Source organism: Chiloscyllium plagiosum, unplaced genomic scaffold (genome assembly GCF_037043375.1).
Source record: "Chiloscyllium plagiosum isolate Xiang-an unplaced genomic scaffold, Cpla_swu_hap1 HiC_scaffold_26, whole genome shotgun sequence".
NCBI classification, from domain to species: Eukaryota; Metazoa; Chordata; class Chondrichthyes; order Orectolobiformes; family Hemiscylliidae; genus Chiloscyllium; species Chiloscyllium plagiosum.
In genome coordinates this window covers 23,282,196-23,305,686 of record NW_028270164.1, presented here as the reverse complement: position 1 = coordinate 23,305,686, position 23,491 = coordinate 23,282,196, and the positions used below count along the sequence as shown (strand labels likewise).

General features: G+C 38.3%; 1 protein-coding gene across 2 annotated transcripts in view; it reads left to right on the top strand.

Moving 5' to 3' along the window:
* Positions 1 to 23,491, top strand: part of plxna2 (plexin A2) — a 498,163-nt gene that overhangs the window by 241,096 nt on the left and 233,576 nt on the right. For both annotated transcript variants that reach the window (XM_087973574.1, XM_087973575.1), the window contains exon 4: positions 7,733 to 7,867. In XM_087973574.1, coding sequence (XP_087829700.1) covers positions 7,733 to 7,867 — 135 coding nt within the window. The remainder of the gene's footprint in view (positions 1 to 7,732; positions 7,868 to 23,491) is intronic.

Below are 23,491 nucleotides of genomic sequence, written 5' to 3'. Positions count from 1 at the left end.
GGAATATTAATGCTTGCGGTGCTTTTCTGAGCTCCCCTTTGCTTTCCCTGACACAGAAGTGAATGGTATCAACTGAGCATCTCTTGGGACTGGATGCGACTTTCCCAGTTTATCAGCTCCTCAGGACGACTACTGAGTCAGAGTAGTGACTTGAATATGTTCTAGGAATCAGAAGGCTGCTGAGTTATAAGAGCTCTTGATTCCTCACTGAGTCCCCCACAGAGAACCTGTGCAGTTCAACTGCCTTCCCACCTGTATAGCTAACTGAGGTAATCGTAACATGGAGGGTACCTCTACCTCCCTATCTCTCTCCAGCTGCTTGTAACATTTGACTTCCTCCTCTGTGACCCTAAACTATCCTGAGCAAAGCTTGGAATATGTTGCTAGGCAGAATTGAATGTGACCTCCTAGGAATTCTTGGAACTACGTTTGCACTTAATTTTACAATGATCAGACTGCTGGCTTCTGAGCACAAGAAAAATGCTGACAAAAAAAAAATTCAATGCAACATATGTGTTGTCATTATGTCCTTAATGTGCCAAATTTTGTAAAGCCAATATATTACTTGTGAATTAGTCCGTCTTGTTTTATAGTTTGCCTTCAAGGAACAAGATGTATAAAATCTCCCAAAAATACCAGGTGACCAAAGGACTTGTGAGAATGAGGAACTAAAAGGAATTAGTGTAATTAGAGGTAGTACTTGAAATGTTAACTGGAATGAAGGCTGATAAATGCACTGGACCAACGGGCTTCAGCCTAGAGTGTTGAAGTAGTGGGTGGGAAGAAGTAGTGAATGCATTGATAGTTATCTATCAAAATTCTGTAGATTCTGGGAACGTTCCTTTGGACTTCAGAGTAGTAAACAGAACCCTACAATTTACAAATGAAGGAATAGGGAGAATTAAGAACTACAGATTTGTGATTTGATATCAGTAGTCAAGAAGATGTTAGAATTTATCATAAAGGTTGTGCGTACTGGATATTTAGAACAGATGGGAAAATTGGGAAGGGTCAATTTGAATTTAGAAAGGGTGAAACATGTTTGAAAATCTTGTTTGTGGTCCTGACAAAGGGGAATGTGTGAATATGGCATATTTTCAGGCAGCTTTGGATATGGTCTGACAAAGGAGCTAGTAAAGCGGCACGGTGGCACAGTGGTTAGCACTGTTGCCTCACAGCACCAGAGACCCGGGTTCACTTCCTGCCTCAGGCGACTGACTGTGTGGAGTTTGCACGTTCTCCCCGTGTCTGCGTGGGTTTCCTCCGGGTGCTCCGGTTTCCTCCCACAGTCCAAAGATGTGCAGGGTCAGGTGAATTGGCCGTACTAAATTGCCCGTAGTGTTAGGTAAGGGGTAAATGTAGGGGTATGGGTGGGTTCGCTTCGGCGGGTCGGTGTGGACTTGTTGGGCCGAAGGGCCTGTTTCCACACTGTAATGTAATCTAATCTAATCTAAATAAAATAGTGTATGAAATTGTGTGTTGTGTTGGGGGCCCAGGGAAGTGGGGGAGGAGAGAGTGTATGGAATTGTGTGGGGGGAAGGGGGGGTGGGGGTGGAGAGGATGTATGCAATTGTGTTGTTATGGGGGTGTAGGGGGAATGGGGGTGGGGACAATGTACGAAAACAACTTGAGAATTGGGGAGTAGGTGGACAGCAGAAGTTAAGAATAAATGGATCACTTCAGGATGGATGGTTGCTACTCATGGGGTACTGCAAGGGTGAGTGCTAGGTCCACAGCTGTACATTATTTCAGTAAATGGGGGACCAAAGGTAATATTTCCAAATTTGCTGATAACTCCAGACAGGATAGAAATGTACATGGAGAGAATACAAGGAGGCTCCAAGCAGCTTGGCCAGCCATTGTTAGTGGACTTGTACCTGACATAGAGTCATACAGCATGGAAACAGACCCTTTAGTACAATTCGTCCATGCTGATTGTCCAAGTTTCCAAATCTAAACTAGTCCTGCTTTCGCATATCTCTTTACACCTTTCCTATTCATATACCTATCCAAATATGTCTTAAATGTTGCAACGGTGCCTAATCTACAACTTTCTCTGGCGGTTCATTCCACATATGAGCCAGCCTCTGTGTGAATAAGATGTCCTTCGGGTCCCTTTTTAATCTTTCTCCTCTCATTTTAAAAATGTGCCACCTAGTTTTGAATTCCCTTGCCATAAGGAAAAAGAATATTGTTTTTCACTTATGCATGCCCCACATAATTTTATAAACCTCCTATAAGGTCATCCCTTCAACCTCCTGAGCTCCAGTGGAAAAAAAAGTCTCAGCCTGTCTGTGTGGGTTTCCTCCGGGTGCTCCGGTTTCCTCCCACAGTCAAAAGATGTGCAGGTCAGGTGAATTGGCCATGGTAAATTGCCCATAGTGCTAGGTGCATTAGTCAGAGGGAAATGGGTCTGGGTGGGTTACTCTTCAGAGGGTCGATGTGAACTTGTTGGGCCAAACGGCCTGTTTCAGCACTGCAGGGAATTTAATCTTCTAATCTAATGTAATCTATCTCTCCTTCTAACTCAAATCCTCCAGTCCCATCAACTTCCTGGTAAATTGTTTCTGAACCCTCTGCTATTTAATAATATCCTTACTATTAATAGAAAAAAACTATTCTTTATAAATGGTGAGAAGTTAATCCAAAATGGCCTGTGTTTTCTCTGTATTTTACTGTATTCTTGCTGTAAAATACAAATGACATTAAAATCAAAAATCTATGGTTCAATTGTCTGTCCTTCTCCATGAGTCACTAAAAGCTAACATAGGTTCAGCAGCAATTAGAAAGCCACATAGTATGTAGGCCTTCTTCTCAAGGACAATTGAGTAAAGATGACTTGTTGCCTTGATGAGACCTCATCAGGAGTATAATATACAATTTTGGTCTCCTTATCTAAAGAAGGATTTACTTGAAGAGGGAGTGCAGTACAGAGTCACAGTTGATCCCAGAGATTGCAGGCTGTTTCATTAGGAGAGATTGAGGAAACTGGGTCTGTATTCTCTTGAATTTCTATGCATGAAAAGTGACTTTGTTGAAACCTTGAAATCTTTTACAGGTGTGACAGGATAGTTGTAGATAACCTGGTAGTCTCATTCTAAGGATATCTTCTTAGGGGGTGGGTCATTTAACACTAAGATGAGGAGGAATGTCTAAACTCAGGTGATGAATTTTTAGAATCTATTCCAAAGGGTTGTGGAAGCTCATTCATTGAGCATGTCCAAGCCAGATGTCAATTGATTTCTGAAAACCAATGATGTGAAAAGACAGGAGACTTTGTGGGAAAATGGCATTGAGGAAAAATGTCAGTCACAAGCTAAATGAATAATGGAGCAGGATGAATGGTCTATTCCTATTCCTATTCCTGTGCTTCTAATGCACACAAAATGCTCCTAACTTTGAGATGAATTACCAGATAATCTGCTTTGAATGCTGTAAATTTATGGATAAATATTGCAGAGGAGACTGGACTAATTCCTCTGCTTTCCTTCAAATATTGTCATAGGATCTTTGCATCCTTCTAAACAGTCAGGCACAGCCTGGGTTTAACAATTCATCTGTAAAACAGTGCCAAAACAGCATAACACTTCCTCAATATTATATTGAAGTGCCAGTGAGAATAATGTTCAGGACTCTGATATGGGAATAACTCTTGATCTTCTGACTCCAGGTTTAATAGTTACTGAATACAGAGCTACCTTGATCATAGATAACCATGGCCTTTATTATTTTTATTTTCTTGACCCCAAAGCATATGAAATTACTTACCCCAGTAGCAGTTCGGTTCATTAATGTCTTCTGGGAAGGAAATCTGCCATCCTAACCTGGTGTGGCCTATGTGTGATTCTAGACCCACAGCCCTGCGCTTACTGTCTTAACTGTTTCTTGAAATGCCTAGAAAGCCAATCGTTTTAAGAAGAATCAGGAATAGATAATAAATTCCAACCTTTCCTGTGACGTAGACATCCTATGTAAACCAGTCCTGATTGCTTTCAAAACCTTAAACATACAATAGCCTTTGAAAATTACACCTGTCACTCTTAGCCATTTAGGTGTGACATGTATTTGTAGGTTAATAGATTTGTACTGGTATTTTCCAATTTAATTTAAGATCCACTTTGTTGTGCCAAAAACTCAATTTACTATTTGCCATGAATGGCTGCAACTCTATCTTCCTGTTTAGTTGATTCTCCTGTCAGGCTGTTGGATAAATCAACCCTGGGTGTGTATGAATGGAAAACACAAATAAAACAGTCACTTCACATTTCGTTCTTCACTCAATGTTGTATTGAGAAAAGAGATAGGAAATGTTACAATATAGAAAGTCTACATGTGAATAGTTTTGAGGATTAACATATAATCTTAATTTGCCATATCCTTAAGCTTCTTATTACACAACAGAATTGTAATGTCTATGCGTATTGCTAGAATGTTTTTGAGGATATAGTCACAAAGAAAAGTTGAGTCCTACAGCTAGTTTGATTGAAAAGTAGGAGAAGAAATGTTTAGTCTCCGTGATTATTCATGAATTCCAAGGGATTATTCATTTGTTCAACTAAACTTGACATGAGACTAAGAAATAATTACTTGACAAGATGAAATATCTGATTTAGATTGCATAATTAGTATGCAAGAAAACCGTATTTAATGTTTAACATAATATTTTGGAGAAATGATCATTTTATCTATCAATAATGACAGTTTGATATGTGACTACTTGGAAAATGTTGCAAACTTGAATTGACTACAAATATATTGCAATACTCTATTGGTTTAGCATCATAAACTTGGTAAAACTTTTTATTGTGCAGACAGTCAGAGGGAAATGTATTTATTAATACAGAAACATTTAGCTATAACGAACTACGCATGATCCATTGCAGATGAGGCACATGGTTGAAAGACCAACTAGTGCCTTGATTGATCTTGTGATCAATTCCACAGCATAGTACACATATAAATTCATAGTTGTCATTGATCATACCTCTTGGAAGAAATCTTGTACAATAATACACTTTGATTCTTTTGATTTTATGGAGGCAATCATTAATACTTAATGAATGGAGCATGTCATGCAAAGAAATGTTAACTCACATCAGGGTACCTTAAATGTATTTCCTGTCAAAAAGCTGTACATGGTTTATTCAGGTTATTGAATTAGTACTACAGTAATGAGCCCTATATGCCTAGGGCATAATCGTTACTCGCACATCCTCATAGTCTATGTGCATGTTTGTGATATTCTGTGTAAAGTCAGTGCTCTGTATTATCTGGATGCAATCTTTATTTTTATACATTCAGTAAATGTCCATTCCCTCCTGTCATTAGGAATAATAAAACTAATACTTTCAGCATACAGTAAGTTGATACATTGAAAGAAGTGAGCAATACATAATGAAAGCTTCAATCTCAATTTTGGGTAGACACATCTTGTCTTCATGGAAACTATTCGGTAAATACAATTGAGTGATTATAGATCAAACAGTCTGGTAAATATGGTACTTACAGACAAAGAGATAGAATTGTCTGTTATATTCATTACAGACAATTCTATCTCTTTGTCTGTAAATTCATATTTAAAGACACATCAAATTAGCTTCCTATTGAACAATGGTTGAAGAACACTTTCCGCATATAATGTTTGATTTGATTCTCATGTACAATGATCCCTGGTTACATTTTGTATCCTCTGTAACATTCGTTGTGAGGGGAATAAAATTCTGCTAATCAAAACTGCGAATAATTGCAAAATTGATTAAATGCTTTTGTGGAACTGCTGGAATTAATGTATTTAATATTTCTCCAGTTAATAGTATTGCATTTTAATCTGGATCACAACAATTCTGATTTAATGTATTGTTTGCAATAATCAAAATAAAGGAAATAGTGTCTGACAGAATGGCCATGTTAGGTCATTTATAGAATTTAGAGCACTATTAAACAGTTTCCACTTGTGTGAATTCAGAAGAATGTGACACAAGCTAAAAACCAAGCAAATAAAGAATTTAGGAGCTTAATTGTCAACTTAGTGGTAAGAAGGTGATTTTGTTTTCTGTCACAGTTCCAGCCCCTACCTCTTCACATCACGCAGATTCCTCCCTTACCCAGCAGCCTCTCTCCTCTTCCTTCCACTACTTTTTCAACCTTGTCTTTCTTGGCTGTTCCTCCCTCTCTTCAGGTCTCACTTTTGTATCTGTATTTGTAGGGAGCCTTTCTCTCTCATACTTTTTTGCACTCGTGCTTTCACTTGCTCAATTTGTATTGGCACCTTGCCTGTATTCATCTCTGTCTGATTCTCTCAAATTAGTCAGGATGTCATTGCCACCCTCTAACTGAAAGGTTTAGGATGAACCTCTTTTTCCCTTCTAGGGAAGCCGCAATTCTATTTTCATTCAAGCAATTAATTGCTTACTTGAAGTCATCTCTTCCACCCCCATGATGGAGGATATTCCACTTCTAAGAGCTGCCAAGTATGCAGATGACTAGCAACTATTCATCCAACATCACCACTGGGAGTGGTGTCCACTGCAGGACTGCAATGATCTCATTAAAAGCTCTGTCTTTACTGGCACTGGGAAGAGGCCATTAATCGGCCATTTAAAGGTCTAATTTGATTTAAGGTGGGGGATCAGGCTACACGTCATCGTATTCATTGTTGGTGACATATCAGAGGATGCAGGAAGGCAACAAGCAACTCATCATTCTACATCATGTTAGAACCCTCACCCCGTCAACCTGCCAGCCCATGCCCACTGGAGGGGCATATTGAATTCTAGCTGCACTTCACTTTATTAATCTCTTCTCATATGCCAATATTTGATTAGATCATTGAAATTTAAAGTCAGACAAACAATAAGATTCCTTATTAAAATTTGATTACTTGTGATGTTCGAATCATTTCCAAAACGTTGCTAATTATTTTGTTCTTGTTAATTTGAACAAAATGAGTTGAAATCCAGTTTTGTTTTTGTCTTTAAGTTGATGATCCAGGTCATCATTTCAGTGAAATGATCATGGGATGATTCATCGAATGGTTACAGCACAGAAGGAGAACTGCTGTGTCTGTTTGACCTGTGGGATGGTGCTACTCCCCTTCCTGCTTCCACAGCCCTTCATGACCTGGGAATTGATCCCCAATGATTTCTGTGTAGATATGTCATGGGAAGTTTTTCTCAGCTTTATAGAGTGGAGAAATTCTTCATTTGACCTATGTTTAATCTTTGAATAACTGAATTCAAAATTTTATGCTAAAAAAGAGCAAAATGACTAAGAATCTAATTCCATAGCATGATTGTGTGACCACATGAAAGTTGACTTGACCTCACTTGATTGATATGCTCCATGTGGTGAAGTAAGTCCTCAGCAACCATGTCAAGTATCAAAACTGAAATGATGATTTGAGCTAATTATTGGTTAATTTGGCCTAGTTATGTTTGATTTCTGTAAGGGAGAAAGAGAGTGCTACCAACCTCAGGAGTGGTGAAGGATGCAAACTGAAAGTAATCAGAGCATTTGCAGAGAGGAAGATGCCCCAAATTGGGCTATAAGTTTGATCGGGTTAGAGTTAGACATTTGAAGCTATAAGTAGATGTGTAACTTTGAAAACAATATTTTAAAAGGTCTTTTCAGATTTTTATTGTTAATAAGAAACACTGTAACCATCTCAGGGTATCTTTTGGTTATGATGGTGTGTGCGCATCCTGATGAAAGTTTCTTGCTTTTTCTTGAACAGATACGTGTCGATGGTCCACCCAGTGATGGGGCTCATTATGAGACTATCAATGTTATGCTGGACAGAAGAATGATTCTGAGGGACATGGGCTTCTCTACAGATCAACAGTACCTATACGTCATGTCAGAGCGACAAGTAAGTGATTGATGTACTGATCTTCTTGATGTATAGATTATTTGGAAATGATTTCACTGTGATCCTTGTGACTGCTAACTCTGCACATTTATCAGAGATAATAACAGCAATTGTTATATGTCTCGTGAGAGACCTAACATTAGAGACATTAATGAAGGAATTATTGAGAGTAGACTAATAAAATACTGCAGAACAATGTGAAGTCACCTGATGAAGGAGCAGTGCTCTGAAAGCTTGTGCTTTCAAATAAATCTGTTGGTCTATAACCTGGTGTCGTCTGACTTCTAACTTTGTCCACCCCAGTCCAGCACCAACACCTCCACATCGTGACTGCGGAACAAGGTTTACTGATCTAGAAATTAAATAGAGTAGATCATTCTTCCAAAAACAGGACATCAATGAGGATGAGTTAGTGGCAAGGCTGTGCAAATATAAGTGGCTACTGAAATGCACCTAAATTTGGTACTTGTAGAAGGTGAGAGACTGTAGTGAAAAGCAGAAGGTAAAACAGATATGGAGGAAATCCTGTGGAATATTAGATTCCCTACAGTGTGGAAACAGGCCCTTCAGCCCAACCAGTCCACACCGCCCTCCGAAGAGTAACCCACCCAGACCCATTTCCCTCCAACTAATGCACCTAACGCTATGGGCAATTTAGCATGGCCAATTCACCTGATCCGCACATCTTTGGACTGTGGGAGGAAACCGGAGCACCCGGAGGAAACCCACGCAGACACGGGGAGAATGTGCAAACTCCACACAGTCACCCAAGGCTGGAATCGAACCTGGGACCTTGGTGCTGTGAGGCAGCAACGCTAACCACTGAGCCATTGTGCCACCTTTTGCTACACCCATGCCGACATGAGCGCCACCACCTCCATTGGCATTCACTATAAACTCACTGTCACTTTCTTCATGTTTGCTGCCAGGTATTGTGTATTAACATCTCTCCAATAAGAGAACAACACTCTCTCTGATTCTCTGGAACTATGGCGACTTTACGTTTATCTCCACTTTACCTTTACCTACTTTTCTGCAGGAAAGAATGGAGTATTAGTAGTAACTTAATGAGATGTTTTAAACATGAACATTGTTATGGACTAGGTCAGACCACTCAAAACATTGTTAAGCAGGCAGCCCAGACCATAACTTTGCAATTTGTTTCAGTAAGTATACAGTGAAAATTACCCGGAGTAAGTTAGCAAGGTTGACTACCAGGTTTTAAAACAGACAAAAGTTTATTCACAAAATTACACAATGAAACACAACGAACAGAATAAAGAACCCCTACAGAACTTAGTCTATCCAAACTAGACTTAATTATGCTGTTCTGAATATACATAACAGTCCCAATAAACAGTCTTTTAAAACACTGTGAAACAAAAGGAACAGATGCTTACAGGTTGAAGTTAGAAGGGTAGAAGGAGAGAGAGAGAGTTTGTTTCCACACAGCTCACTAATGAACTTCCAATTAGTTCTGGACTAAACTGCTCAGCAAGAGAGCTGACCATTCCCCTTTCATTAGAAAGGTCACTTTTAAAACATGACCACTTTGGCCTGAAGTCTCATCTGTTTGCATATAACAAAAGGCCTCTCAAAATCCTTTTTATCTCTGTACTAACCAGACTGATTGGAACCCTGCCCATTCCCCTCTGAAAAAACTCAAGGACACAGTTCCTTAAGAAAAGGAACAGCTTTTAGAAAAAAAGGGACTAGCTTTGTGACAAAGTGTATAAGAGTATGGAATTTGTAAGTAAGATTTCAAAGATTCAGGAAGGTGAGGACAGCAATTATAAGGACAGCAGTAGGTATAGTCGGTGTCAGTATTGTGAGAAAGTGTTGTTGGTGATGACTCAGCAAGAGCACGACAGGAGTCTTACCTCAAAAGTTCTGCTTAGGTTATTTAACTTTTTTGCTTGGATTGCGAAAACATTACAGTAATTGTTTTGCCATGTCATATTCAGTCAGTTGTGCCAGTCTACATGCCTGGAACTTAAGTAGTCCTCTGGAAAAACAGAACTTCCCTCCTATTGACCGCCTACACGGAGACCTCTAATATGTGCATCTGAGGAATCACCCAATTATGCTTAATTGCCAACAGAATTATCTGCAGTCAAAATCTGACTCTCGCAGCGCGAGCTGCCTTTAAATGGTGTCAGTAATTGCTAATATGCATTCCATCCCATCCCCACTATTCAGTTCAGCGAGCTGCCCAAAGGAAGTGTGAATCATGCCGTCATCTCACTTCTTTTCATGAACTGAGGCACAAAACATCAACTTGTTCATTTCACTTGCTCAGGTGAAATTCCAACCAATTGCTGGCCGAAAACATTTCTTCTCATCGTGTTCACACTGGTCTCTTTACACAAGGGAGTGCACTTAGTGCAGCCTAGTACTCATAATGGTTGTCAGTGGTTGCTAATATTTCTTGGAAGGCAACTATCTTGTCAAGAGTTCCTCCCTCAGGTCTTCACAGCTTTCACTCAGCCCTGTGTTTATATTTGAAGCCCTTGATAGAAATGAGTGTAGGGAGGAAAACTGTGAATGTCTCATGTACCCACTGGAGCAAGCTTTTAGTACAAGACTAAGTGAAATTGTATATATTTGTCACCTAATTAGTTTATGTTCTTTTTGGTTCTCATAGTTTCCTAAATTCGGGGCTCCAGCATTGAACTCTAGCTTATCAGGGGAAAAAAAAACTGATACCATAAAATGACATGGAGAGCATGGGGATCCCATGTAATGTGTCAGCTTTATAATCACTGATGTCAATGAAATGGACTGATCTGCTTATATCCTGCAAACTAGCCTCCCTTTGCCTTGCATCACTCCAACCGCAAAAAGCTTAATGCTCTTACTGTTCCATCTAACTACAGTACCAGGGTTGTAACAAAGCACTTGAAGTAGGTTGATACTGACTTAGCACTTTTTACATTTACATTTTTAATCACCTTTTCATAGAATCCCTACAGTGGGGAAACAGGCCATTTGGCCCAACAAATTCACACAGACCCTCCGAAGAGTATCCCGCCCAGATCCATTCCTCTACCCCATTATTCTACATTTCACCTGAGTAACATATCTAACCTACATATCCCTGAACAATATGGGCAATTTAGTATGGCCAATTCGCCTAACTTGCCCATCTTTGGATTGTGGGAGGAAACCCACGCAGACACTGGGAAAATGTGCAAACTCCACACAGACAGTCGTCCGAAGCTGGAATCGAACCTGGGTCCCTGGCGCTGTGAGGCAGCAGTGTGAACCATTAAGCCATCGTGTCGCCTTGTCTTGTGCTATTATTGTGCTACGTTTGAGCAAGAATAATGCATACATCTGCTCATTTTGGAAAAATGTCAATGACTTGAATTTCTAGAATTGACTTCATCTAAGGGAATCTGCCCTTTAGTAAACTTGATGCCAAAACAATTTATCTGACCGCTGAACTGGTATTATTCTTCTGAAGTTATTCTATTTACCCACAATGGAATAAATGCCATATTGCTCAGTTTTTATTCTACATCCTACACCTCAGCAGCCACAGTTTCTTGCTGTGGCTTTATTGTATCAATAAAGTGTTGTGAAATGATGAGCAATCATGAAAACTGGACGAAGGCCTGGAAATTTTTTTTTATCAGGATAAAGAGTTGTACAATCTTGGGGAGAAACTAACCATTTAGCTCATTAAGCCTGCACTTCTAATTTGTTCACAAAATCTATGACAAGATGTGCTTTCATTTTAATATTTAAGCATGACAACAGAACAAAATGCAAAGAGAAATGAGAATAAAATGACCTGAATAAATACAGCTGGTTCTGCTATAATGTGTCTTTTGTTAATGCAAATTCACTGTAACACAATTGACGAATTGGGGACACTGTTTCTGAAGCACAAACCTTTTAAGCGTGTATTGGTTACAAAGTGATTCTGGCTCCATTGGGTTAAATGGTGCTGCTATTATGTGATTTTCTTATGACATGGGGTTGCACAAGAACGGGACTACTGCATTAGAGCAGAATTGACTGTGTGTTGATGTTCACTTAAAAAAAAATGTATTTGGAAGTCTAATCATTATTCTTTTTAATTAGAAATGTTCAGTTCAGAAAATTTCTCTCAAAGCAAGTGCACATCTGCAATATTTCCATACTTGTATATTATGTGCGTCATACACACTTATATTTTGTTTAACATGCTACAGCAGTAAAGCTGTGATCTTTTATGGTGAAAAGCAAGGTACAGCAGAGAGTTTCCTTTGGCTGTTTCTACTTTATTCACGATTGACAAGCTAACGTCCTGCAAGTGAAGCCTGACTAAGCAGTAAGGAAGGTTAGGTCTCCTTTCCCAAGAAAGAATGTATTTGCTTTAAAGGAAATATGTCTCAGGTTCACCAGACAAATCAGGGGATTTTCTTATGAGAAAATATTGAACAGACTGGGACTGTATTTCCTGGAATTTGGAAGAATCAAGAGTGATCCTATCCAAATACATCTTAAAGGGATTTGTAGGGAGTCTAACAAAGGGTCTCAGAGTAAGGTGTCAGCAATTTGAACGGAGTTGATAGAAAGTTGTAACTTGTTTTTAAAAAAAAATCTGCAGCCTGTTAAAACAAAGGTTCATTTTGGATTGCTTTAACTTGAATTATTACACATGAAAAGGGATTGAATGAATTATATTCATCTACAGTTCACTAATCATGTGGTGGTCATGCCTTTTGTTCTTTACAACAGTGTTCCAAATTCCGGTTTTGCATTAGCCAGTAGCACTGTATGCTGTTTCCCTCTTCTTACCCCACCCGTTTCAGTCTTGGTGATATTATAGCCTTCACTTAGATTTCTTTTTTCTTAGAAAAAAATGAAAGCCCATTAATAATACAGATATCTCCCTCAACAGGATTTTGAATTATGACATTCCAGTACAATACCCTTTCTCCTTAAGTTCCTAATCTAGGTTTGCCAGACGCTATAGAGTTTTTAAAAAAAATAACTCCAATTCTTGGAATAAGAATAGAAGAATGTTGAAATATATACCGATCCATCAGGTTCTGAATGGAGAAAAGTGACTTACTGTTTGGTCTGTCCTCCTGTGTTTCCAGTGTTATCTCATTGTGCCAGTTATTTTGTTTAAGAAAATCACATTGTGATGCTTTTTGTCTTTGTTTAAAAAAAAGCCTTCCCTTGTGACCAGGCCATAATAGCTATTCTCACTAGATTTCTCTTCCATTTCCAGTCAATTTGCACAAAGCTGTTAATAATTTTAAAGGGTGCAGTAATTGCCAATAGTATCCACTATAAATGCATTTTGATATCCCGTTGTGAAATCTATCACCATAAAGAGTCTTGGTTGATATAAACTTGATAGCATTGATGTACTATAAATCTGTTATGATATTTGCAAGGATTATCAGGTTTGTTGAGAAGTTTTGTACAGGTTTAGAATTTTACAAGTATAGCCTTTTACCCTGGTAGGAAGTCCTATACATAATGGCTTTCAAACCACTTCATCATCTGTTCACATGTTTGAAATAAAATGAAAACTTCCTTTCAAAATCATGTTTTCCTCGAATTAAAACCAGTATTATGTGCACATACACAATATGTTGATGTTTGAAAATCTTGTTTCACGCATATATTATGCGAGTGATATTCCCTATCTGCCTTACGGATCCAATAGTGACTCCGTTTCAGATATAAGTTGGTATTTGACCGGAACCTCCAACAGAAAAGTGCTGCTTTTCATTTTCTCCCTTTTCTTGCACTCTACCAACTGTAAGTGGTGACACTGGCTGGATTATGGTTCTATTGACAGTTCAACCCTCTTCTACTGGATGCAAGTGCCCATAGTCATGCATCACCCTGGACAATAAGTGTCAGCAGACTAGCTGACGATGAAAGTATCATATCCAAACCCAAGATGATGTCTCTCTCTCTCTCTCTCTCTCTCTCTCTCTCTCTCTCTATTCACAATTACATGCCCATTCTATCAGGGTGTTGATTGAATGTAAGAAGCCTGGCTGAATGATTCCCCTGGGCAAAAGTGAGTACTGCAGATGCTGGAGATCAGAGTCAAGATTAGAGTGGTGCTGGAAAAGCACAACAGGTCAGGCAGCATCCGAGGAGCAGGAAATCCAACGTTTCGGGCAAAAGCCCTTCATCAGGAATTAAGGGCTTTTGCCCAAAGCGTCTATTTTCCTGCTCCTCAGATGCTGCCTAACAGCACCACTCTAATCTTGAATGACTCCCCTGTCCTACTTTGAGCACACAGAGATCAGTTACAATATCTAGGTACCTCCTGCGTGAGATTTCGAACTCTGCATGGATTGCTAATTGAATCTGTCACCTTCTGTTTTACATAACTTGATCCAACGGAAGGATTGTTATCATGAAATCATTTTTACTTCAATTTATTTCTCCAAAAGCTCATGTTCCATTTAAATACAGAATGCTCAGTCTTGCTGAAATAATGCTGTTTTGCCACATTTCTGATAAAAATCTGGCATCTCCCAATCATGTTTCTGATAACTTTGATTAGAATGAATCTTTTAAAGTATTTAAATATATACTTCCCTTGGTTTACTTGTAAAGTGAATTAGAAATGTATGACCAGAGAAGCAGTTCCTCCCAGATTCAATGTACTGGTCTAATTTGAGTAAATCCTATGTATTATATCGTCTACACATTAGCTTCAGACTCCAAGTATGAAATCAAGTAAGACAGTCTCCACCAGAACTACTGCTGCACCCCAACCTGGACTGCATACCTCCCAACAGTTTTCATTAATGCCACAGCAAACTAGTGCCTTTCTGAGGATTTCATCCAAATTGTCACATTTTCTCAGTCAAAGGATGCGAAACTATTCCTAACGCAGGGCATACCTGTGAGGAAGAAATAATTCATTACCAAAATAGTTTGTGGAAGCTTTCTGCTTTTTGTGTTGCATTGCTTGACCTTTTGCTACAGTGAAACTAATTATGCTACAGTTAAAATTAAAAAATCACCAATAGAGGTCTCCAGTTAATGTACATTTCTACTGGCTCCACTGCTGAAATAACTTAGGTCCTAGGTCTGTCGGTTACCTTGCCACTTCTGCTTTCAAGTTATGACACCTGACACACTGGCTCAGAGCTCTTCATGTATAATTTTCCAACCACTGACAGCTGTCAAGAAGAGCACCAGAGATTCGTTTCCAACAATTCTCTAAAGAGCTGCCATGGGGCAATGCAGATGCGTTGGCTAGCTCTCTCCAGTAGCAGCAAATTGTGAAGCTGAGATGGACCTTGAGGTAGCTGAGAATTCGCCAGTTAGTGGTACAAATAGAGAATGCTGGAGAAACTCAGCAGGTCTGGCAGCATTTGTGGTGAGAAATCGACTTAATGTTATGAGTTTGGCATGATTTCTTCAGTTGCTTATCCGTGTGCTGATCTCTTCATTCAGAAGTTTATGTCCTGAAAGGAGAGTTTATTTAATGCTGGAATTTCTTGTGATTTATGGAAGCAGAACTAACTAGTGTGTCTCACTGACTTTCTTTTCACAAAGGAAGTAATATCAGGCTGGCTATTCTCAGGTCCCTACAAGTCCTCCTGTGGGCCTCGAACCCTGCTGTGTATTTGAGAGAAGAGGCCAGAAATGCTCCTGCAAAGCCAACCACAATAATGCTGTGTGGAACTGTTGAAGGTTAACCTACCGTTCTGTAGCTGCTGTTCCTTAATCAGCCAGCTATTTATTTTTTGCTGGGTGTAAATTTAACATTGAAAGATTTTAAACGTACCTTGCTTGCTCACTGATACAGAACCAGAGACAGCACCGCTAATTTTTAAGATCCTTCTTCAGGTCACGTAGCAACGTAGGCATTTGTTATGTAAGAAATTACACAAGTGCCTGCTTGTATCTGACTAAATTAACAAACATTGGCGCACCAGGACAGAATCCAGCCAGGTAATTTGTTTTATGTTGCACAGATACTCTTTAGATTTGTAGGTGCTTATTTGCACTTCTGTTTGTGAGTCAGATATTGTTCTCGCAATTTTATAATCAATCTATTGCAGTGTTTTATCGAGGTTTTCTGACTCTGTTTGGAGCATCATGTGTACAATTAGTTAAATTTCTTTCATGACGTCAATACTCAGTGAGTGTGCTGTTATCTGAATCTAGACTGTGTTGGTGTCATTGTTTTGGAGATGCCCAGCCTTCATATGTCTGCTTTTTAGCTTGAAACAAGATCTATTGGAAAAAAAAACTTAAATCTTCAAGGAAAACCATGGGGAGCAATTCATTTTTAAAAGTTCTGTATTTTAATTGGAATCAATTCTCAATCATCAATGTGGTGTAAATTAAGCTCCTTATTCCAAATATAATTTTCTCCTCCTAACTGTCTGGAAGGCCTGAATCCAGCTTTATGACTCAATTTTTAAAGTTAAACTAAAGTGTGAGATAATGTACAATGTCTTTAATTATTGAGTTGCACATTGAGCAATACTTAAAAGGTCTATCCATTATATACTCAAAGTGATGTCGACTCTGAAGTTTGTTCTTAAATAAACTCTCTGCAAAGTCCCAAGATTACTATTACAATTTTTGCAGATGTGTATCGTGTCAGCCATTGTAGAAATGTTGCATACAGCAGTCATGGTTGGACAATGTTGTTTTTTAACTCCATACTTATTCCAAGAAACCTTTGGCCCTTGTCTGAACTATATTGAAGCATTTTTAATTCAAATTTTAAAGTTCATTTTCTTGGAGCAAGACTCCTTGGGTTTGGTTGTGGATGGACATGCATGTCTGGACAATGTCTTTCATGTGTGCCAGCTGTCTGCCAACATACTGACGCATCAGTTTTTGGAAACTGCCTGATAGTGAAATGGTAGCATTTCAGGTTGCACTCTCCGCTCTGAGATTACAATAGCAGCCCATTGAATGGAAGAAATAGTCATGGTAAAATAAATGAATAATACTATGATAATGAACAGTTGTACTTTGTTGATTCTGCGGATTTTTATGTGATGTTAAACTTAGTAAAATGTGATATCTGAACCCCTAATGGTTTTTCTCTGCAGTTCCTAGTCATTGATGTAACACTGGTACTTCATGTGGGAATGGATAGCTGTGCAGAATTTTCACTAAGGAGTTAACAGTGTCCATTCGAGTTATTGTCTAGCATTTCTATTTTATTGTTCCAAAACTCAATTTTTGATCATGCGACAGAAAATTCAAGTTTTCTACTCACTCTGCATAAATCTATGAGGAGAAAGTGAGGTCTGCAGATGCTGGAGATCAGAGCTGAAAATGTGTTGCTGGAAAAGCGCAGCAGGTCAGGCAGCATCCAGGGAACAGGAGAATCGACATTTCGGGCATAAGCCCTTCTTCAGGTCCTGAAGAAGGGCTTATGCCCGAAACGTCGATTCTCCTGTTCCCTGGATGCTGCCTGACCTGCTGCGCTTTTCCAGCAACACATTTTCAGCAGCTGCATAAATCTATGTTTCAGCACTAAATAGTGTGCAAGTATGTCTTTCCATTTTATGTAATCAAGATAATCAAAATTAAACTTGATTTTTCTATGTTCTAAACTTATTTATCAATAATAGTATTTTTAAACGAAGTCTGCTTTTTATTAATGCAAATCTAAATGTATGTGCAAACAAAATATATCAGTAATTACAACTCAAATTGAAAAATTAATTATATTTTTCTTTAAATATGCAAAGCCATGAAAATTGAGCCTTTTTTAGACCTTGAAATAAAATCCCATAGTATTCACAAAAATGGACTGACAGATGAAAAGCAGTAAGCTTGCTAATAACACAGTTGAAATTTAAAAAGAAACTGACTGTCCCTTTATCCCATTATCACCCTGTTGGTTGGAATCATTCTTGACACAAGTGAAGATAATTGTGGTTGTTGGAGGCCAATTGTCTCAGTCCCAGGACATGGTTGCAGGTGTTCCTCAGGGTTGTTTCCTCACCCAAGCCATCGCCAGTTGCTTTTTCATTGACCTTCCCTCCATTATAAGGTCAGAAATGGGTATGTTCCCTGATAATTGCACAATGCACAGCACTATTCACAACGCCTCTGACACTAAAGCAGCTTGTTCCGTATGCAGCAAGACTTTGATGACATCCAGGCTTTGGTTTAGAAGTGGCAGGCAATATTCGCAAGTGCCTTCACTCCCTTCACCATGAACACACAGTGGCAGCAGTGTGTACCATCTACAAGTTGCACTGTAGTAACTCATGAAATTTCACTTGACAGCACATTTCAAATCCATGACCTCTGCCACTAGAGTGGGAAGGGCATTAGATACATGGAACACTACCACCTGCAACTTGTCCTCACACCATTCTGACTTGGAACATATTGCTCCCACTGCCACTGGGTCAAAATCTCAAAATTCCCTTCCTAGCTGCCTGTGACTGGTCATGTATCCCAAGGAATGCAGTGATTCACAAAGTAAACTCACCTTCACCTCCTCCATTGCAATTTGGGATGGCCTAGCCAGCAATACTCTCATCCCCTAAGGAAATTTTCTAAAAAAAAAAATTCCATCATAACCTAAAATCTCTGATAGCAGGCTATGTAAGAATGCTGCTTACAAGTTTATCCCATTATCACTCTGTTGGTTGGAGTCACACTTAACACAAGGGAAGATCATTGTGATTGTTGGAGGTCAATTGTCTCAGTCTCAGGACATGGTTTAAGGGATTCCTCAGTGTAATTACCTAGCCCTGTATTGTAGACCTTTATGACGGTGAGTGTGTTTAATTATAAGTGCAATAACTTAAAATGGGTAAAACACTACATCAAATATAATTTTGTTAAAAGAACAGAACAAAACGTTTTTAAAAATCCTGCGGTTGTTTTGTTTTGAATGTAATTTTGAACCAACTTTCACAATACTAATAAAAATGTAAATTTGAGTTCTATTTGGTTACTTCTGTAATTAATTGCATTCCATTTCTAAATAATTTCAATGGCAATCAGCAGCTGATTGTAAATATCAGGTTGCCGAAGGAAAAAAAATGTAATTCAGGAGAAAGTAGTTTTGAAGTTTTATATTTGAATTTTTTCTGGTTGGACCCTGAGATGACATTATGAACTGAAAGTGAGGGTTGAGTAACTGAAATGTCATCTATGCTTTGTAGTAGAACTCCAATTTCAGAGCCAAAAGGGTTCATGTTCCACTTTAGGCATTGCATTTCTCCAAGTTTCTGTCTTTTGATTGAGATGTTAAACTCAGGCCAAGTGTGCCTGTTCAGATGAATTTAGAAAAAGATGCAAGGGTGCTATATGACGAAGAGCAAGATGGAATCCAACACTGAGAATGCTGGAGAAATGCAGCATGTCTGTCAGTCTGGCCTGTAGAGAGAGAAACAAAGTTAATATTTTGAGTTTAATATAACTTTTTCAGAACTAAAAGGTGTTTGAAAAATGGCAGTATTTTTATACTTTTGACCAACTCAGGGTAAGGATCGAGGAGAACGGATGGTATCTATTGCACTGAGTCCCAAACACATCTGTTATATTTTCCCAGCATTCTTTGTGTTTGTTTCATCTTTCCAGCATATGCAATATTTTGTTTTTACAAGAGCAAGATAGAATGTCCTAGCATCAGTTATTCTTTAACCACTGCCATGAAAAGCAGACTAACTGATCATTTTTGTTATTGCTGTTTGCAAGACATTGCTTTGTGCAAATGGGCTGTCATGTTGGTCTATATATCATTTTCAAAATAATGAATTAGTTTAAATTTGATTGCCCTTAAGACTTTAAAAAACGTTATATTCAACATTATTCTTTCATTCCAAAGACCTGCCATTGGGCTAGAAACACCAACTCTTTCTTTTTTCACAGATAATGCCAGACTTGTTGAGTTTCCCTAACACGGTTTTTATTTCAGGTCAATGATATTTTGCTTTTATTGTTCTTTTTCTGTCCTCCTTATTTTTGTTTTAGCCTTGTAAAGTGTGGCACTTCTGCTATGCAATTCTTTTAAAAAGTGCTGAATTACCCTGCAGCACAGACAGCATCTGTCTCTCTCCTCCAGTGCTGCCTGACCTGTGTTTTTGTTTTCATTTCAGATACCCAGTTTCTGCAGTATTTTGTTTTTGTATTGTCTTTGGAATGTGTTCTGGACAATAATGTGATCTTGAAAGATAAGATGGTGCTGATGGACTAGTGGTATTATCGCTGGACTGTTAATCCAAGAGACCCAGGAAATGTCCTTGGGATCCGGGTTAAAATCCTGCCATGGCAGATAGTGGAATTAAAAATCTGGAATGAAGAAGCCATTGCCAGTTGTCAGAAAATGTCATCCGCTTCACAAATGCCCTTTAGAGAAGGAAACTGCCATCCCTACCTGGTGTGGCCGATGTGACGTGCAGATCCTCAACAATACGGTTGACTCTTAACTGCCCTCTGGGCAATTAGGGATGGGCAACAAATGCTCGCCTAGCTAGTAATGCCCTCATCCTGTGAATGAATAAAACAAAGTGCAGTAAATACACACAAATGGAATTTGTATGCATTGATTTAATGCACTTTTCAGCAAAAGGTTTTTTTTAGTCCAACTGTGTTACGTACCTTGACAATCAATAACCCAAACATTGGAAAAATGTATTTTTAGTTGAGTTAGAAGATTATATTAATGTGCTTTTTGATAACAATCTGGACTGAATTAATTACACTTCACGATATGGGAATGAGCATATTGTTTACATTATAATAATTCAATTAACAAATGGCATGCCTTTCCACTTTGAAACTTGAGTTGGTCTTGCCCCAGATATCAGCAGTGGAACTGCATAATGAACTCAATCTGCTCCACGAAGTTTAATATTCTGTTACAACATGGTCAATTTAATTGAATTGAGCTCTTGACTCTGTGTCTTCTTGAAATAGAAATAATTTATTATTTTTGCACAAATAAATCTTTCTCTCAAACCACAGGAATGAACTAAAACACAGACTACCAATCATGCAAAGCATGCAGTCTTCTTTCAGATGGTCAGATGCAGTAAAAGCTCGATGTCATTAAAACCATATTAGAAAAGACTACAACAAACATTTAGAATTAAGTTAGCTGAATACTAAAGGTCATGTAAAAAACCAAGTAATGTGGTAATTATTATAACCTAACTCTTTAGCCAAATTTGACACCACTCTGCCTAATAGAGTATTTTGTATGTCAGGGAATAACTACAAATTCTTTCTTAATGTTATGCAATAAAAAGCCCCCGGTACAGAATTGCACTTCTGTGTTAGAGTCTTGGGAATATTTCATAAATACTGTCCTGCATCACTCACCCCTTGCTGTGATTTCTGAAAATGATTTAAGTAGTCTTGTTTAGTCTTCTGAAATAACTTGCATGTACAAAGTGTCTTTCATGTCTTCAGGATATCCCAAATGCTTTAAAGGCCATGAAACATTTATGAAGTATAGTCAGTAATGTAACATGGTAAACTTTGCATTGCAAATTAGTTTCCCCTTTTCAACTATGCATCCAATTCCATTTCCATTTTGGAAATTATTATTAGAACTGTTTCCAGCATTCTTTCAAGCACTCTGTTACAGATCATGTCAATTTATTGTAAGAAGGCTTCTCACTTGTTTCAATTCTGGTTCTTTTGGCCATTAACTTAAATCTGAGTCCTCAAGCCTGGAGTCCTGAATTGCTAATCCTGGCAGTGGGAATTTCTCCTTATTCACTGTATTAAAATCTTTCAAAATGTTCAGTACAAAACAATCCGAGCATCTCTAGTCTAACCATGTAATTCAAGTCCATTATGCTTGATGCCATTCTAGTAAATCTCACATGCATACTCCAAAATCTAAACATTACTCTTAAAATGTGCCAAAATTTGCCACATTAATCCAGCTGAGTCATAATGTGTTTTATAAAAATCCTGTGAAGTGTGATCTGTGACTAAATAACGACCTGATATTTTTGGAATTAAAACATCACATTTGTGTGAAAATTTACTAAAGTACTTTGGCATTATCAAAACTTGTTTGTAGCTGGTTGTTGTGTGTGGCTGCTTTTATACTTCTGTAATGTCCAAAATTAGGATGTCATTTCAGTGGTTAAATTCTAGCTCCTTGAAGTTGGGCTAATTAAGTCCAGTAGCAAACCTGCTGTGCACAATACAACTTGTTACTAACAATGTGTGATTTTCTTCAAAATAAAATTTTGTTTCCTAATCCTAAATTAAAATGTCTTCCTGATATTGATTGGCTTATAGATGTAGGTACATTTAAAAATGTTTAGAAAAATATATGACTAGGAAAGATTTAGAGGGATATGGGTCAAATGCAGGCAAAAGGGACTAGTTTAATTTGTGAAGCTCGGTTGGCATGGACAAGTTGGACCAAAGGATGAGTTCCATGCTGTATGACTCTGAGTAAGGGGCAAGCTACTCACATTCCCAAAGCTAATAATAGGGAGAGGTCACGGGATTAACATGGTCATAAGGCATATCATTTGTTTGTAATGTTTCCATACCTTTCATTACTTTGGCTGGCTTTACCTAAGAAAAACCTTTAACGGCAGTTAATTTCATCTTTAAATTAAACACAAATGTATAGTTTTCTGTCCTTTATTTTGCCCAGTGATAGGTATCCATTGAGTCAATTTTGTAGAATTGCTTTAAAATTGAATTTGCCTATTTGCTATGGTGAATATTCAACTAATACTTCTATGTTGAAAATTATATTTTAAAAATGTTCTTTAGCATGAGGGGAGAATAAGGCACAAAAAGCAGGAACAGGCGTAGGCCATTAGACCTCTCAAGCCTGCTCTGCCATTGGATAGGATCATGGATGATCCCACATTCCACATGTCCACTTTTCTATCCTTTTACCGTAACTCTTGAATTCCCCTACTGATCAAGAATCTATCTACTCCAGCCTTAAATATACACAAAGTTTCTGCCCCCACAGCTCACTGTGGTAAGAAGTTCTGTGGGCAATTTTCTGAGAGAAAAAAAATTCTCTTTATCAGAGTGTTAATTTAGTGCCCCTTTACTTTGATCTGATGCCCTCTGGTCCTCGACTTTTCCATGAGAGAAACTGTCCTTTCAGCATTTACCCAGTCAAGCACCTTAAGAATCCTGTATGTTTCAACGAGACTACCTCTCATTCTTCTAAACTCCAGTGAGAAGAGACCCAACCTGTTTAATCTTTGCTCATAAGAACTGTTGATCTCCCATGTGGTTTATATGGTATTTCACCTAGGTTGTAGGAAGGCACTGAATAGCATTCAAGCAAATCCCTATAGAACCAAAATTCAGAAGCTGAATTAATTCTTGACTACTCTGTTTGTGTTTGGGTAAAGGTCTATGAATACTTTGCCTAACAGGCAGATGAGGGTACTTGTTAATATAAATTGGTAAGGGCAATTATGTTCTGATTTTCAGCACTGGAGCTGCTAATTGATCCAAACAACTGAAGCATTTACACATTTTGAACATTACAAAATTTGACACTCATACCAAAAGTTCACCAGGCATCAGAAGATTTTAATGAGTTTTTTTATTGTTAAGTTCATTCCCTAAAATGCATTGTGAAAATAATTATAAATCCAATTGGACAAAGCTTCCTTGTTTTTGAGTCCTGCAGAATTTGAAGAATACTAATGT